This window comes from Podarcis cretensis (assembly GCF_951804945.1).
Source record: "Podarcis cretensis genome assembly, chromosome: Z".
Lineage (NCBI taxonomy): Eukaryota > Metazoa > Chordata > Lepidosauria > Squamata > Lacertidae > Podarcis > Podarcis cretensis.
In genome coordinates, this window is record NC_137184.1 from 38,978,243 (window position 1) to 38,995,798 (window position 17,556).

At 40.1% G+C, this 17,556-nt stretch overlaps 1 protein-coding gene across 2 annotated transcripts in view; it reads left to right on the plus strand.

Annotated features, from left to right (window-relative positions):
• Positions 1-17,348, plus strand: part of LOC307208173 (THO complex subunit 2-like) — a 57,300-nt gene extending 39,952 nt beyond the window's left edge. The window contains exons 24-39 of one of the 2 annotated variants that reach the window (XM_079962622.1): positions 1,144-1,285; positions 1,954-2,111; positions 2,642-2,770; positions 3,188-3,319; positions 3,403-3,587; positions 4,302-4,486; positions 5,188-5,293; positions 6,024-6,475; positions 6,743-6,801; positions 8,339-8,374; positions 11,814-11,951; positions 12,206-12,275; positions 12,362-12,516; positions 12,859-12,935; positions 13,024-13,071; positions 16,518-17,348. In XM_079962622.1, coding sequence (XP_079818748.1) covers positions 1,144-1,285; positions 1,954-2,111; positions 2,642-2,770; positions 3,188-3,319; positions 3,403-3,587; positions 4,302-4,486; positions 5,188-5,293; positions 6,024-6,475; positions 6,743-6,801; positions 8,339-8,374; positions 11,814-11,951; positions 12,206-12,275; positions 12,362-12,516; positions 12,859-12,935; positions 13,024-13,051 — 2,052 coding nt within the window. In that variant the 3' untranslated portion in view covers positions 13,052-13,071; positions 16,518-17,348. Of the gene's footprint in view, positions 1-1,143; positions 1,286-1,953; positions 2,112-2,641; positions 2,771-3,187; positions 3,320-3,402; positions 3,588-4,301; positions 4,487-5,187; positions 5,294-6,023; positions 6,476-6,742; positions 6,802-8,338; positions 8,375-11,813; positions 11,952-12,205; positions 12,276-12,361; positions 12,517-12,858; positions 12,936-13,023; positions 13,072-16,513 lie in introns of both variants that reach the window. The other variant, XM_079962621.1, reaches the window with a different exon arrangement.
• Positions 17,349-17,556: the final 208 nt, after the last annotated feature.

Here is a 17,556-nt window from a genome sequence, read left to right on the forward strand (position 1 = left end):
AGTGCCAGTGTTGGGCATAACCCAGCAGATGTTGGTCCTGTCCAGCTCCCAGCCATTTAAATGGACCTTGCATAGGAGACTATCAAACCCTGGTGATTTGTGTTGATATGGTTTGTGGAATAGAAATATAAGGAATAAGCCAACTCTTTGTGAAAGACCAGTTTTGAATCTATCCATGTGGTCAGATGGTATAAGGTAAAAGAGAAGGACCCCTGACAGCTAGGGGCTAGGGGCACTATGGTAGAAGTAGGCTTCCATAACCATTTACCGTATTTTTCGCTCTATAAGTCGCACCAGACCACAAGACGCACCTAATTTTTGGAGGAGGAAAACAAGAAAAAAAAAATATTCTGAATCTCAGAAGCCAGAACAGCAAGAGGGATCACTGCACAGTGAAAGCAGCAATCCCTCTTGCTGTTCTGGCTTCTGGGATAGCTGCGCAGGCTGCATTCGCTCTATAAGACGCACACACATTTCCCCTTACTTTTTAGGAGGGAAAAGGTGAGTCTTATAGAGCAAAAAATACAGTACCTAACTGAATGAGGAATCATAGACAGAAGCAACAACCATACACACCTTCCTTTAGATGATCCAACAATCAGAACTGAGCACAAGGAGCCCATCTAGGAATGTTAAAATTCTGCAGATCACCTGTAAGGAAAAGGAGTGGGCTGCAAGATAAAGTGCTTGCTCACTTTCCCCCCAAATAGCAGTTTAGCAGGATTTTAAAAGGTAAAGGACCCCTGACAGTTAAGTCTAGTCGTGAACGACTCTGGAGTTGCGGAATTCATCTCACTTTACAGGCTGAGGGAGCTGGTGTTTTGTTCGCAGACAGTTTTTCCGGGTCATGTGGCCAGCATGACAGCCGCTTCTGGCAAACCAGAGCAGCGCACGGAAACAGCGTTTACCTTCCCGCCGGAGCAGTACCTATTTATCTACTTGCACTTTGACGTGCTTTCGAAATGCTAGGTTGGCAGGAGCAGGGACTGAGCAACGGGAGCTCACCCCGTCGCAGGGATTTGAACTGCCAACCTTCCGATCAGCAAGCCCTAGGCTCAGTGGTTTAGACCACAGCGCCACCCATGTCCACAGCTCCACCTGCAGGACAGTATCAAATCTGAACACGTGATTTCTTTTTCGTAGCCTCTGAACAAAAAGAAAAAAGAAAAAGAACGCTGTACAGCTCTTCAGGACAAGCTTCTTGAAGAGGAAAAGAAGCAGTTAGAGCACGTGCAAAGAGTGCTGCAGAGACTGAAGCTGGAAAAGGATAATTGGCTTCTTGCAAGTAAGTAGTATAGACCTTTTCATCACCAGCCACTTACACAGAATTGCAGCATTCTGACTTGGGCAGCATCTGTGTAAATGATTTGTTAAATATTTGTAAATGAGTGACTGTTCATTCTTACTTTTTTGTAATGTATATAAAATTCATTACTTGAATGCAGACCCAAAAGTTGGCGGAATTTTGGCACTTTGGGTGGCAGTTTCCCTTACTTGTAAACAGATCTTAGGGCAATTGCAGATCTAATGCCGATGCAATTGTAATTATGCCCAATAGATTGAGTACCAGCCTTGCAACTTTTGCCCTTCCTATAGCACATTCTCTCATCCTGTGTTAACTGGGTATAGGATCCCCCTTTACAGCCCAACTTCAACCTGTCTTCAGTAAGTAGGTTACTGGTTTAGGCTTAACTGTCTTATCACTGGTACCCATTTATCTCTTAGTAGTTTTTCAAGATTGGGGAGGGGGGATTTCCTCTGGAGAGAAGATAGAGATACCTGGTTGAGGGCTATCGATCTCAATCTGATGGCTTCATCAGGCAAGGACATGCTGTGCACCCAAGTACTCCCACTTTATTTCTTCCCTTTATCAGTAAATGTAAATGCCTTTTTGTGCATGGTGCATGTGGCAAATTAATTTTACTGACGTAATGATGACCTCTTGTTTATTAGAGTCCACCAAAAATGAGACTATAACAAAATTTCTGCAGTTGTGTATATTTCCTCGGTGTATCTTTTCTGCTATTGATGCTGTTTACTGCGCTCGCTTTGTGGAACTGGTGCATCAACAGAAAACACCAAACTTTTCAACACTTCTTTGTTATGACAGAGTAAGTAGCTCTTGTTTATTATTATGATTCTTTGAGAAGTAGTGATGAACCCTTTCCATCAAGGAAGTAAAGATGCACTAGCTGAAAGACGTATTTCTCTGAATTGTAACTCATAGAGTATAGGTAATAATGTCAATTCTTTTGCTAATGGAGATGAAACATATTATGGAAACTTGAAATGAGTGGTTGCAAGAAAAAAAGAATCGTAATCTTTCTGGATCAGAAAGCTATTCGATGATTTGGTAGCTTTAAAAGACTGAGAAAGTTGTTGCCTTCATAGGATACTAATGAAATCAGGAAAGTTAATTTCTCAGTGTTTAAAAAATTATTCTCTAACTTTTGTAATAGTAAGGCTTTTTGACATCAGGTTACACTAACACAAGAAACAAAACCTGACTGGAGGGGGGAGGATAATTGGGGATTTCATTTTCATTTCCTTCAACAAATTATTGGAATAAAATCCAGTGTTTCAAATATAGAAACTTGGTTTCATAGCATTGTAATGTGTCAATAAATTTTTTTTCTTGCAGGTATTCTCTGATATAATCTATACTGTAGCCAGCTGTACTGAAAATGAAGCTAGTCGATATGGGAGGTTTCTCTGCTGCATGCTTGATACTGTAACTCGGTGGCATAGTGATAGAGCCATATATGAAAAGGTATGTAAAATGTTCAAAATGCTCACTTGAAAACCTGTCATACTTAGAGAAGTATCAGTGTTGCAGGTGTTCCCCCCCCTAAAGGAAGTAAAAACTTTTGCCGGCCCAGATAATAGGAGCTTGGTGTCATTCAGAAGGACTGTATCATAACTAAAAACTGATACCTGTTTGTAAAGTGTTAAACTATGTTTAGTGGCTTCTCTAGAAGGCCTGCATTTAAATCCTAGCCTGGGGAAAACTTATCGATGTTTTTTAAGTAGCAATATATCCATGAGATCTTGACTTCCCCTGTCTAGCCTTAGCCATACCAATATCTGCTCCCCCAAGTAGGCTCATATTTCAATAGCTTTGTATAAACCACTTTCATCTTAACATGCTTCTTGAATAAGCTTAAATATCTTCTTTGTGTACATGCAGGAGTGTGGCAACTATCCTGGCTTCCTCACCATATTACGGGCAACTGGTTTTGATGGTGGGAACAAAGCTGACCAGTTAGATTATGAAAATTTTCGGCATGTGGTACACAAGTGGCATTATAAGTTAACCAAGGTAACCTGACGGCACTGTGAAGCTTATTGGTTTTGTAGTTTTGCTGAGAGCCTCTTAGCAACATCTTTCTCTTCCTTTCCTAGGCATCTGTACACTGCCTGGAAACCGGCGAATATACACACATCAGAAATATCCTGATAGTGCTGATCAAAATCCTTCCATGGTACCCCAAAGTTTTGAACTTGGGCCAGGCTTTGGAGAGAAGAGTCCATAAGATCTGCCAAGAGGAGAAAGAGAAGAGACCTGATCTATATGCATTAGCGATGGGGTAACAAATCCTTCATTTAAAGACATGACTAAATAATACAAGGAAAGCATTCCTGAGGTTTTTTTCTAGATCAGCTTTTTACTTTAGGCTGACTTTGCCTTACCTTGAAAGATCGTGTATCAGTTGGTTTCAAAGTAACTTTGGGTTTTTATTGTAGATGGCTTATTTGTCAGGAACCTTCTTGGGCATACTAAAATCAAAAGTTCTGTCCTTAAAACGTTTGTGTGAACTTAGATAGTACATCTAGGGTTTAACAAAGTTGGCAGATAAGAGCAAGTTGATTAAAAGTATAATATCAAGATAGGGTAGAAAGTGTTATTCTGTACATATTGAACTTTCAGACTTTTTTGATTAAATCCTCATGTATTTTGCATTTTGTACCACATTCTTATACATGCTAACCTCCTTTCTATGTTCCAGAAAAAACTTTTAATGCATTTCATTCATAGTGTCAGTGATTGCTTATTCTTTTCAGAACGAGGGGAAAATATTTTGGTGGCAGAGGTTTTGAGGATCACAATAAGGATTAAGGTGTTACAGTTGATTTGAAGAGAGTTATGCGATTCTACAAAATTAAATGTTTGTATTTAACTTGGCTTAGTTAAACAACCCACAGTTAAATCATTTGCTTTATCTTTTCAAGCGGCTATCCACTTCTTGTGTTTGTTTTTTTTGTGTATGTTGTGCATATTTAACACTTTATGCGACTTACAGCTATTCTGGACAGTTGAAAAGTAGAAAACATTGCATGATCCCTGAAAATGATTTCCACCACAAGGATCCACCCACCAAGAATGCAGTACCTACAACAGTGCAAAATGGGCCCGGAGGAGCTGGGCTTACTTCTTCACTCACAGTAAATGCAGCTAAACTGGAAGAAAGCACAGCTGAGGAGACTGGTATGTCAGTTACCATAAAAGTAGTAGTATAGATTGTGGGAATTCACACTGATGTTTTCTTAGTTTAAAAACAAGAATAGATAAGGGCCAGTTCACACATGCATACCTGTATCATCAGCTAAACTGCTGCTGATCTGCAAGAGTGAGAAATTACTCCGTTGAAACACTTTATGACTGAGATAGTGAGTCAATGCTCTCATAGATAGAATTCTGGTCCTTTATGCACATACATGTGCGAACCTGCCCCACTACTTGTTTAGCTCAGTATTATCAGGAAGGGAAAGATGCATGTGTGCTATGCATTAAATAATGCTGAATTGATTTTTTAAAATAAAATTGCCTTCTTTGTGGTGAAAAAGTTAAGCACCAACTTACCCAAGAGCGAGCACTGTTGAGCTCATCGAGATTTAACTTTTGACATTTATAGGATTGTACTATCAATGTTCATAATAGTTCTTTATGCATATAACTACTGTATGAATAAGAATTGCTGAGGTTAATCTGAGTGGTATTATTATTATTATTATCCGCAATGTAACTTTTTTGTTACTGACAAATACTTATTGATGCGTACTGTTTCTCTGTAAAACAAATATGATTTTACTTGGGTGTTAAGCACAGTATAATTTGTTTTGAAGACTTTATACTTCAGTGAGTCTATTGGTTTATTCATTGTCAGTATCTTTTTTTTCTTTCAACAGATAAATTATTAAAGGAGAAATCTCAGGGTGCTGTTAAAGTGATTAATAAAGCTGCCAGTGCAACACCAAAGCTGACCACGAGCAATGGGAGCAATGCTTCCAACAGGTGAGTAACTGCCGCCATTTTCTCTTTAGAATTCAAATTACATTGGGAAAAGATCCGTACAGTCAAACCTCGGTTGTCAAATGTAATCCCTTCTGGAAACCCCTTTGGCTTCCAAAATGTTTGACAACAGAGGCGCGGCTTCTGATTGACTTCAAGAGCTTCCTGCACTCAAGCAGAAAGCCACACTGGATGTTCAGCTTCTGAATAACGTTGAAAACTGGAGCATTTACTTCTGGGTATTTGGTGTTTGGGAGCCAAAACATTCCAAAACGAAGCCATTTGGGAACTGCTTGACTGTATCTTCAAAGGACGGCAGAATTCTGGGGTAAATGTTTCCATTTTGCTTGGGATGAAATGGAGACTTCCCATTGGTGGACATGACCATGAGGCCATGTAGGGAGGGGTAATGCAACTTTATGGGCCTCTAATGTAGGGGTGTGACAGAATTCAATTATGCTGATCCCTGGCGCAGTCAAGACAACCAGGTCCTTTGGGATTAGCAAGGTAGAGAGATAGCCCACTTAACTAACTGAAGCAACCACTGCTCCAGAAAAAAAAAATTGATGCCACTCACCACTTAAATTTAAAAAGTCAGAGTATCTCTTGTTAACATGTTTAGGAAAAGCAGAACTTAAAAGGGTTTTTGCACTCTATAGAGAGGGATGTTTAAAATTAAGGATGATTAAACCACATTTCGTATGAGTACTGATTTCCTTTTTATTTCATGTAGCAAAGTTATAAAAGAAAAAGAAGAGAAAGAGAAATGCGGGAAGGAAAAAGATAAGGAGAAAAAAGAGAAAACTCCAGCTGCCACTCCTGAGGCCAAAACACCTGGGAAGGATGGGAAAGATAAACCAAAGGAAGAAAGAGTGAACAAAGAAGACAAAGCAAGAGATAGCAAGGAAAAGACACCTAAGTCTGATAAAGAGAAGGAAAAGAACAAGAGAGAAGAGAAGTCGTCAAAGGATGAAAAATCCAAGATCATTGTGACCAATGCTGAGTCAAAGTCAGCTGCAGAAAAGGAGAAAGAGAAGGAGCCGTCCAGAGAGAGAGAAGTAACCAAGGATGTGAAATCCAAGGAAAACATTAGAGGAGGAGGAGGAGGAGGAGGAGAGAAGGCTCCAGTAGCTGGGTCCTTGAAGTCACCTGTTCCCCGATCAGAAGCAACAGAGTGTGAAAGGGGTAAGCTCACCTCCTTTCTTGTGGTCTTCTGTTTCCTTAACTGTAACACATAATAGGGTAGATGGTTTTGATTTTGATTTTTTTAATGGAAGCTGTGTGCCAGTTAACAGATTAAGCCATTACTTGTTTTTCGTGGGAAAGCTCCATAAAATTGGTAAACCATCTTGAATATCTGAGGCTCGTGAATTCCAAGCACTGATGACCTGACTCACGTTGATTTTAACAATTTAATAAATTAGTTCATTCCTCTCTCTCTCTCTTTTCTAGAACAAAAACGTCGCAAAGTTGATACCCATTCTTCTCCATCACATTCCTCAACAGTAAAGGTTAGTATAGCCTGAGGAAGGCAGCGCCCATTTTAGGCTCTCGGTGTTTGGAATGCCAGTGTTCGACTTCCTTCAAGTTTTGTGCCAACTGGAGCCATTGGAGGTTTTATATTGCATTACAAAATGCGTTATTTTTCTTGGTTTGGTGGACTCTTTTTTCATATTAAAATTTTTAAAAAATATTTTTTTAAAAAAATTAGAAAAAGAAATTAAAAGCTTCAAGGACCTAGCACAAATGTTGTAAATAGAATTTGGAAGTGTCAAGAATTTTTTTTTAAAAAAAAACCAAAAAGTGCCTCACTGTTTTTAAACAGTCAGATATATTTTTGGAGTGCAGTGGTAGCTACAAGCAAACGAGTGTCTTGCAGCACGCAGAGAGAGGAGCCTATTTTTCCTGCACTAATGTTGAAGAATCTGTAGCACTGAAGAGTTCCTGGAGGATTGTGGGATATGCGATACCTCTGAATTCACCAGGCTTCTTGATGAGCTTCATACCACGGTGTGCCTTCCAAGGAGGAGCCTTGAAAAGGAGCCCCGTTTTAAAGTCTCCTTGGTGATCAGTTCTCCTGTAGTTGTGTATATTCAGTGAGCAGGCAGCTTCTGTTGCACCTTTCCTGCGAGGTTTTTTATATTCCAGTGGGTTCCCACCCTGTTGAGCTCTGCGTTACGCTTAAGCCAGATGCGGCAGCCAAAACCTTCCACCCAGCAAAGAGAAAACCCCCAGCAGTCGAGTGCAGCACAAAACCATGGCTGTAGCCTTCTTGAAGACTCAGGGTAGCAATTCCTTGCTCCATGTTTATAATTTTATTTCTAAACCAACTAAGCTCATGGAATCTTTGAATTTGCAGTACGTTGAAGCTTTAAAACTGTAAGTTACCGATGCGTCATCAGAGAAACTGGGATGGATTATGTGGGTGTGTCGCCATCTTGCCAACATTTAAAAAAAGCTTTCTCTTAAGACGTTGGCATGAGGTGTAGAGCAGCTGGATGGAGTTGTACAATTTCATTAAAGTTTTTGAGTAATAATAGATAGTTGGGATGTTGATCCTCGGGATGTTTGCTTGGGAGTAAGTCCCATCGGTATCAGTGGAATTTGGTCCCAGGCAAACGTGTGGCAAAGATTGCAGTTTTCATTTATAGTAGTATTGTTTTCTATGCATCTATTTAAATAGCTGCATTTATAGCTATTTAGGGGAATGCTATTCACATGTTTAATGTTAAGTCATGAAGGTAGAGAATTTCTCTCCCCACCTCAACCCAGTTGTATAGCTATTACTTGTAAATATAGCACTTCAATTGAAAAAAAGATTAAGATATAATGCGGGTTTGGGTGTTTTAAAAAAACTAATTGGCAAACACATTATTTTGTAGCTAGGTTGTTCTTATTATTTAAGTGCATATGAGAAGTATTAATACTTCATTTATTCCCAGAAGGAGTAGCTGTTTTTTGTTTCAAGGGTATGGCCCTGCTTCCCCAAGTTCCTGAGTTTCTGAGAACTGTGCGACCTTACGTGTCATCTCCATTCATTTTCTACAGGACAACCTCAGCGAACTCAAGGACTCTTCAGCAAAGGTTTGAATCTTTCAATCACTCACAGAAAATAAATAAAAAACAATTGTTTTTGCAGGTTCAACTGTGACAATTTTATAACATGGGGTACATTATAAAAATATGACACCAGGTGGTGCTGTAGCGCTGCAATCCAAAATCAATGGTAAATTGCATTGGGATCTCTCTTTCTCTTTCTCTATAGACAGTGCTTTTTTTCTGGGGGGTGGTATGCAGGGGTACACATACCCCTAAACATTTTGTGAATCTAAGTTTGGCCTCATTGTTGGACAGTATTTCAGTATGAGTAGGAAAATGAGAGTATCTGTAAACATTTTTTAGAAAAAAAGCACTGGATATATAGATATATAGGAGTTTTTTATAGCATTTTTAATATCTGTGTAGACCCTGCCTGTGTTATCACCATAAGATGCATTGCAAGCAATGTATGAATTGTGCAAACCTGGCTACCGCAACATGCCGCACTGCTTTAGTGCAATATGTCCACTGGTTTTCGGACTGTGTTCTAGGAAGCCCTACAAAACTTTTTGGGGCTTCTTCTTCAAGGTCACACTTTCAGTTAAAGCAGGGCATCCCTGGGGCACGTCAGACCCCCCCACAGTCAGTCCTAGAACATGCACTAGAATCCTCTACAACTATTCTGTGGTAGACATTATTCAATAGTCTGATCAATATTGAAAGTATTCCCTGAAGGCAAAAAAGGTTTGATAACCACTGTGGCATATGAGCAACCAGGGGCGCTTGTCTTTTACCAAGGTGGTTGGAATGATTCAGCACTTTTGATGCAATTATTGCCTCCTGTCACTTCATTAAATCCCCCTGATTGCACTTAAGCTTTTATAATGTATTTGTGCCATATTTTTCTAAAGAGTTTTTGCTTGTTACGAAAGCAGCATCTAGCATTTCTGTCCCAAATTGTTGCAGTTACATGCATTTCCCCCTATGCTTTTCCTCAGCTGCCAGCTATGCTGAAATGGGTTTTTTTTAAAAAAAAATTATTCTATTTTTCACTGGGTTTTAGTTGGAAAAAGCATTTATTCTTTGTGCAAGCGACAGTTCCATCTACATGCACAAGCTGAAACTTCTGTGTTGTCTTCAAGGATTGCCCTTCAAAGGGCAAGTTTACTGCAGCTAGTGGCTTCGGAAGCAATCTCCTGAATCAGAAATCTAGGATTGCTTTGGGGTTGGGTGAAAAGCAGACCTGCCCAGTGCTGTAACCTAAAAAATTAAAAATGCAGGTAGATTTGTCTGACCCAGAATCACCTAGAAGCTGTAATTCTGAATGCCGAACCCAGCAATTCCATCTCCTCCTGATAAGTGCCGAACCCAGCAATTCCATCTCCTCCTGATACAGTGGTGCCTCGCAAGACGAAAAACCTGCTAGACGAAAGGGTTTTCCATTTTTCGAGGCGCTTCGCAAGACGAATTTCCCTATGGGCTTGCTTCGCAAGACAAAAAAGTCTTGCGAGTTTTTTCGCTCCCCCCCCCCCCGCTTTTTCTAAGCTGCTTTGCCGCTAATAGAAGCTAAGCCGCTAATAGGGTTGCTTCACAAGACGAAAAAAACGCAAGACGAAGAGACTCACGGAACGGATTCTTTTCGTCTTGCGAGGCACCACTGTAGTCCCATCAACTGGTTTTTAACTGACAAATCTCATTTGGACCTCCCTCCCATATTGTACCTTCCCTCTTAATCTAAATAGTCTATCCAGTAAGCCATTCTCTCTTCCCAACACCCAACACTAATAGTACACAACACTTCATAAACATGTTAAAACAATTTATGGAGTTCCCTGTTGCAAGATGCGATGGCTGTTGCCTTTAAAAAGGCATTAGACAGGTTCTTGGGGGATAGCTGTATTAATTAATACCAGTTGCTAGGGAACAATAGCAGAAGTCTGTTGCTCTTGGTCCTGGTTGCAGTTTTCTGAGCAGCATCTGACTGGCCTCTAGGGAAACCAGGATACACCAACCTGATCTAGCAGGGCTGCTCTTAGGTTCTTGAAAGAATGGGGAGTACACTGATTTAGGTGTGGCAGTCAGTATGAGATGATAACGGATGCAACATTTATGGTTTCATTAGGAAGGGGCAAAGTTGCTTTGACAGGTGAGGGAGGAGACTTACTGATTTGCTTAGGGATATATCCGCGATTAAACTTGCGACCCTCTGCTTCCAGTATATTTTATTTGGGGGTTTTTTTGTACTTCAGAAAAGCCAGAAATAATAGGTTCTCTTGGGGAATAATTGCATATGGTTAGAAATAGCAGGCCCGGGTAAAGATTTCTGTTCTTGAATGGCTCCCGTGGGGAATGCTATTTCAAGAAAAACCCAAAAGTTGGGGAAATGCAGAATGTGAAGACTAAACTAGGTGGATATGGAAGATCCCTGAACAAGATCACACAATTTTTTTGTTTAAAAGCAGCCATGAAGGGTGTGTGTGTGTGTGTGTGTGTGAGAGAGAGAGAGAGAGAGAGAGTGAGCAAGTGAGACTGGTGCCAGGTATGGAAAATCTGATAACTCTCTTCATGTATTTTTTACGATTTAAATTCCCTCATTCCCTGAAGCTATTTGCCCTGCAGAGGGAAAAAAACTAAATAGGTATGTGGGGAATATAAACCGGGAAAATGCCAGGCCAGTCAGTTTAAACAGAGAAAAACTGAGCATATTTAAATATGTGTTTAAATATGTGATCAGATTGACCTGCCCCTGTTGTGTGGCTGCTTTTATTTTATTTTTGAAAATTTTGATATATCCTAACTACAGATCTTCTATATCGTACTAAGTTTGGAACATGGCTTGCTCTATTTTTCTAAGTAATTTATGCAGTTATTTATAAAATAGGGAACTAGCTACTATGCAATATTATTGTAAGTAATTTCATGAGTTCTGTGCTAACCCGTCTCCGAACTTGAATGAAAAATTATATTCATGCAACATTTCCATGTACTGTCTTCTTTCTTGCTACCGAAGCTTAGTTATTTCATATAATCACCAACAGTATAGGCAAACGGTAGCATACAGTTTTATGTACCTTTTATAAATGAGCTTGATAACAAATCTTTTAGGAAGCAAGTGTAGTCTACATCATTAATGTTTCTCGTTATTTAAATAGACTGGATTCACAATTAAGTTTGGAGTTCTACAATGCAAGCATGCTTGAAACCACTTTTGTCTGTTGTCCTTCTGTTACTGAAATTTCAGGATTCCAGTATGTAGTAAGTCACAATGCTGAGTAAAAAAATAAAATTGTGAAAATATTTTTTCCAGCTTTACTTTGAATTCGAGATATTCAAGGAATTTTTCAGAGTGGTACATAAGGAAAAGCAGAGAGACTGCCAGAGATGAAAAATAAATATTTCTGGATTTCTGCAAAAGAGAATTATTTTAGTGCACCGTCTTGACAGATAAGCTTTAATCCTTGGTAATGTTGCCTTAATTTAACAGCACTACATTAACCACTCAACTCCAACACTGTCCAAGAGTAAAGAGAGAGAAGTGGACAAGAAAGATTTGGACAAGTCAAGGGAAAGATCCAGAGAGAGAGAGAAGAAAGAGGAAAAGGAAAGGAAAGATCGAAAAAGGGTTTGTGACTTATACATAACAATTTTAAACTGTGGTTCTTAAAATATGACGACAGGTTTCAGCAAAGTTTTTAATGACTGCTTCTTGATTTCACTAAGACAAAACAGGGAGCAAATTACTACAATTTGTGGTGCAAGGAGGCACTTCAAAGGAAGAAGCAGCTTTTAACAAATCAGCTCTCTTTAAGCATAATATTTAAACTATTCTTTTGGAGATCCATGTGTATTAAACTTATTAATGTTGTATCTGACTAGGATCATTCAAATAGTGATCGGGAAGTGCCTCAGGATTCAACCAAACGTCGCAAAGAGGAAAATGGAACAAGTACGTTCTCTCCTGCTTTTTCTTTCTTTGACAATGCCTAGGTGCTGATATGAGTGGCTCTATTTATGTAGCTTTTGTCTTTCCAGCTGGTTCTTCCAAACATAGTAAGAGTGAAAGTCCTTCAGATTCTCCCCACTCCAATGAGAAGGAAAAGGACAAAAGCAAATCAAAATCTTCCGGCAAAGAGAAAGGAGACTCAATAAAAGTTGAAAAGATGGAGAAAAGCTCTGGTAGCAAAAAGGCAAGTCAGACCCCCCCCCCCCCCAATTAGTAAAATCATTGTCTTGTTCAGTGGATTTTAGGTAGCATATGAAGCTTGTCCTTCATAATAATAATAATTGCATTGAATATAGAGTTGAGATCAGTAGAATTTTAATGAGTGTGTGTATGTGTGAATGCAAGCTTTCATTTTAATGTATGAAGTAGAGTACAACAAACAGAAATTTTGTTTAGGAAGAGTAAATACCTTGTTCTTTTTTTTCCCTTTCACTAACCTGGCCTTTCCCACTCCTGTGAAAGAAGAATCAAATGCGTTATGTATAAGTTATTATTTCTCCTCATGTTTTAAACTTGTTTTGTGTAGGAGTCCAGACATGATAAGGAGAAAACAGAGAAAAAAGAGAAACGGGATAGTACTGGAGGAAAAGAAGAAAAGAAACAATATCCTTTCACTGTGCCATTAGTCTTTGTGTCTGTTGGTTTCCCAAAAATTTAAAACAACCAAATTTCCCTTAATCTTTTGATTTACTCATAAGTCTTCAGACAAACACAGATAATGAACAATGCTCTGACCAAGGTGAGAATGACTTCTTGATCTTCTCTCTTCACTGGAGATGGGAAAGAATCTTCCTTGCCAAGTGGATTGATGGAAGAGGTACAGAGTGATCTGTTCCCTCCTTTGCCAGTCTGCTACATTTCTGGGCTTCTTGTGGAGGAAGATACTTTCCTTTCTCTGCAGCTAGCACAAAAATAAGGTGGACTGGCAGAGGAGGGATGGAGCAATCGGCTCCTCCTCTTCTGGCCTGCTTACCCACCTACATGAAATTCCTGACTGCTTATAGCTTCTAGGCGAGTTGTTAAATACAGTGGTACCTCGGGTTAAGAACTTAATTCATTCTGGAGGTCTGTTCTTAACCTGAAACTGTTCTTAATCTGAAGCACCACTTTAGCTAATGGGGCCTCCCGCTGCAGCCGCACGATTTTTGTTCTCATCCTGAAGCAAAGTTCTTAACCTGAGGTAATATTTCTGGGTTAGTGGAGTCTGTAACCTGAAGCATCTGTAACCCGAGGTACCACTGTATGGGGTTGTGGATCTGTGGCAGACGTAGTTGCTGCTCAGCAGTCCTAAATCCAGCTCTTTTAACATCATATTGATGTTAAAAAAGCCCCCAAAAAAGCCCCCCCTCTCTCTCCCTTCATAGAGAATGACTGCAAAAAAGCATACAAATATAATGTCAAACCACATTATATGTGTAAAAAAGTAGTGCCGAATAGCCAAGACTAATATCATACAGTAACCCATGGATTCGTTCTGTCACTTGTTTTAAAGGAAAGCTTTCTATACCATCAAAAACTGCTGTGCAGACTGGAGTTTTTGTCACTCTAGCTCTAGGTTCATTAACATAAGTCATTTTTCAAAAAGAACTCTCAAGTTGTTCAGTTAATAGAAAAATTCTACCAAGGTAGCCAGGTTAACCTGTAATCCCTTCAACTGCCTTGGTCGCGCTAGTCTGTGATCTCCGGCGGGCTAGGCACAAGGGGGAAAGCTGTTTCCTAGTTCTGCTGGATCTCTCAGCGACCTTTGAGACAATCGACCATAACATCCTTCTGGACCGTCTAGAGGAGCTGGGGGCACTGTTATACCGTGGTTCTGCTCCTTCCTCCTTGGCCGTGTCTAGAAAGTAGTGTTGGGGGATAAGTCTGGGCTCTCACTTGTGGGGTGCCTCAGGGTTCCGTCCTCTCCCCCATGCTTTTTAACATCCACATGAAGCCGCTGGGAGAGATCATCAGGAGGTTTGGACTGGGTGTTCATCAATATGCGGATGATACCCAGCTCTACCTCTTTCAAATCAGAACCAGTGAAAGTGGTGAACGTCTTGTGTGTGTGCCTGGAGGTGGTTGGAGGATGGATGGTGGCTAACGGATTGAGGTTGAATCTTGACAAGACAGAAGTACTGTTTTGGGGGGACAGGAGGCAGGTGGATGTGGGGGACTCCCTGGTCCTGAATGGGGTAACTGTGCCCCTGAAGGGCCAGGTGCGCAGCCTGGGAGTCATTTTGGACTCACAGTTGTCCATGGAGGTGCAGGTCAATTCTGCGTCCAGGGCAGCTGTCTACCAGCTCCACCTGGTAAGCAGGCTAAGACCCTACCTGCCCGCGGACTGTCTTGCCAGAGTGGTGCATGCTCTAGTTATCTCCCGCTTGGACTACTGCAACGCGCTCTACGTGGGGCTACCTTTGAAGGTGACCCGGAAACTGCAATTAATCCAGAATGCGGCAGCTAGACTGATGACTGGGAGTGGCCGCCTGGGCCACATAATACCGATCCTAAGTGATCTGCATTGGCACCCAGTACATTTCTGAGCACAATGCAAAGTGTTGGTACTGACCTTTAAAGCCCTAAACAGCCTTAGTCCTGTATACCTGAAGGAGCGTCTCCATCCCCATCGTTCAGCCCGGACACTGAAATCCAGCGCCGAGGGCCTTCTGGCAGTTCCCTCATTGCGAGAAGTGAGGTTACAGGGAACCAGGCGGAGGGCCTTCTTGGTAGTGGCACTCGCCCTGTGGAACACCCTCCCATCAGATGTCAAGGAAATAAGCAGCTATCCTATTTTTAAAAGACATCTGAAGGCAGCCCTGTTTAGGGAAGTTTTTAATATGTAATGCTGTATTGTTTTTAACACTTGATTGGGAGCCGCCCAGAGTGGCTGGGGAAACTCAGCCAGCTGGGCGGGGTATAAATTATTATTATTATTATTATTATTATTATTATTATTATTATTATTATTATTATTATTTATTGAAATGACCATACTGTGGCAGGGCCAGCCCAATATATTTTGTCACCTGAGGTGAACCACAAAATGGTACCCCCCCCCCAAAAAAAAGCAACCTTATCTGATGGTTGAAGTGTGAATCAAAGGCTGTTGTTTGGAAGAAAGGGCCTACTAAGAAACATGCTGGACAGGTGACCCCAGAGGGCAACCCCCACCATTTTCTTGCTAGGGGTGGGAGGAAACCAGCAGTGCCTCCTGTTTGCCAAGAGGATGCTGAGGAGGCAACAGATCTGGTTTCCAGGAGCACTCCACATCTTTAGCTGCCACTCTGGCTGCAGCAGCAGCAGAGATCTGCTGCCCCTGTGGATCCTGCTGCCTGAGGTTATTGTCTCACCTTACCCCATATATGGGATGGCCTTGTATTGCCACATACGTATTTGTGGGGATAGGACTTACTTAAAGAAATGTCATTGAGACTTCGATAAATGCTGAGATTACTGTATATCATGAATTCCATTTCAGTCAAAAGATAGAATTATGTATGCTAATACTTGAAATAGTAATGGTAAAAGTTTGTCCATTTCTGATTAAAAGTCAACATGTTCAGATGTCAAGCTTTAACATGCTGCTTCAGCTATCAGTGGCTGCCCAGGTATTCTGTAAGTGTCGAAACAATGCTTACTTTGGGCATTCACAAGGTGAAGGGAGCTATCTCACTTTTTTTATTCTTAATCCATTTATCTAATTTAGGAATTCCGGAGGGCACTGGCAATCTTACCACTTGTCACGTTTCACTTCTAACATAAAAGTTGCATTCTTACTATATACAAAAGAAGGTTTTTGTTACAGATGGCGTTGCTCTCAGATTAAATTAAATTCAGTTTGTATCAAGTAATTCTCCCCTAAGTTACCACAGACTCCTTTTTCTACTTTTGCTCTTGGGCTGATACTAGGGCTGTAACTGCACAATGGGGACACGTGGTGCTTAGTTTTGTGCAGTGTTGCATCTCTTCAGAGGAGAATTCTCTCCTGTTCATCTATGGGAAGTATAGCATCATGTTATGAGTCATGCTAATCCATTTGGGGCTTCATGCCACTGTAAAAACTGGGCATCTTTTTTACGCGCTTTGTTTATCTGAGTGAGAGCAACTTCAGGCCATTCTGCAATCTTAGTTCTGTTAGTTTCAGCTCCTGATCCTTATGAAATAGATTTAATTGTCCTGATGTTCTCTCTCTTTTTTAGGCAGGTTTGAAAATGAGAAGATTCTGAGGTGTGACCATATATGTATTTTCCGGAATATACATTGCACAGAAGATTGCGAATGAAGAGGACCCATCTGCATCTCCTTAAATTATTCAGTTCTTTGCTTTATTTCCCTCCCATTGCTGAAGATTTGATTGTTGAGTTGTACATTACTGTATTTTTGTTGGTTAGCTTCTTAAACATTTATTTTCAGTACCTGGCTGAAAGTGTTACATGTTCCATATTTTAGCACAATGTGCTGCAAATTGTTGCCATCGTGCAAATGAGGTTTATACGTGTACAGAGTTTCACATTAGGTTACCCAAATACTGCCTGATTTCAGTAATCCTTTTCAGATGGAATTGAAACATTTGCTGTGTTTGAAAACCCAACAAATAAACAGTTGTTGAACCTTTGGAATTTACCTCATTTAAAATCCAGTTTTTATTTATTGTTTCTAATATCAATAACTAAAACCAAGTGGGAGCATTGTTTTTGTGCGGTGCTTAAGAATTATTTGTATATTATGTGCACAGCATTTCACCAGTTGAAAAAGAAAAAAAAAAGGAACCCTCACTTATTGTTCCCCGCAACACCTTATATGTTTGTCATAATGTTTCTAGAAATTGGGAAATACTTCATTCCAAACAGAAATTTAAGAATTAGGTTTTCATATTACAGCTACAGGAGCTTTGTATCGCTGGACTTTAGTCAGGAAAAAAAAAACGTTTCACAATGACATTTCTAAGAAAAGTAAAACAATTTTTTTATCTGAAATTCTACCAGTGTAACCTTTTTTTCTAAATAAACAATAGTTTTCTCAATGGGTCGTAAATCATTGTGTGTGTTGCTTATTCAGGTGGTTCTGTACTGTAATTCTAACTGTCGTATACTTTTGTCCTCTTCAGTCAACTTTGACACCTAATATATTTTTATTTTATTTTATTTCATAATTTTATTTCATAAGCTTTAGGGAATATTGCAGCCCAAGCAGTGGTGCAGCTAGGACTACACCTAAAGCAATGAAAAACAGGGCCACAAAA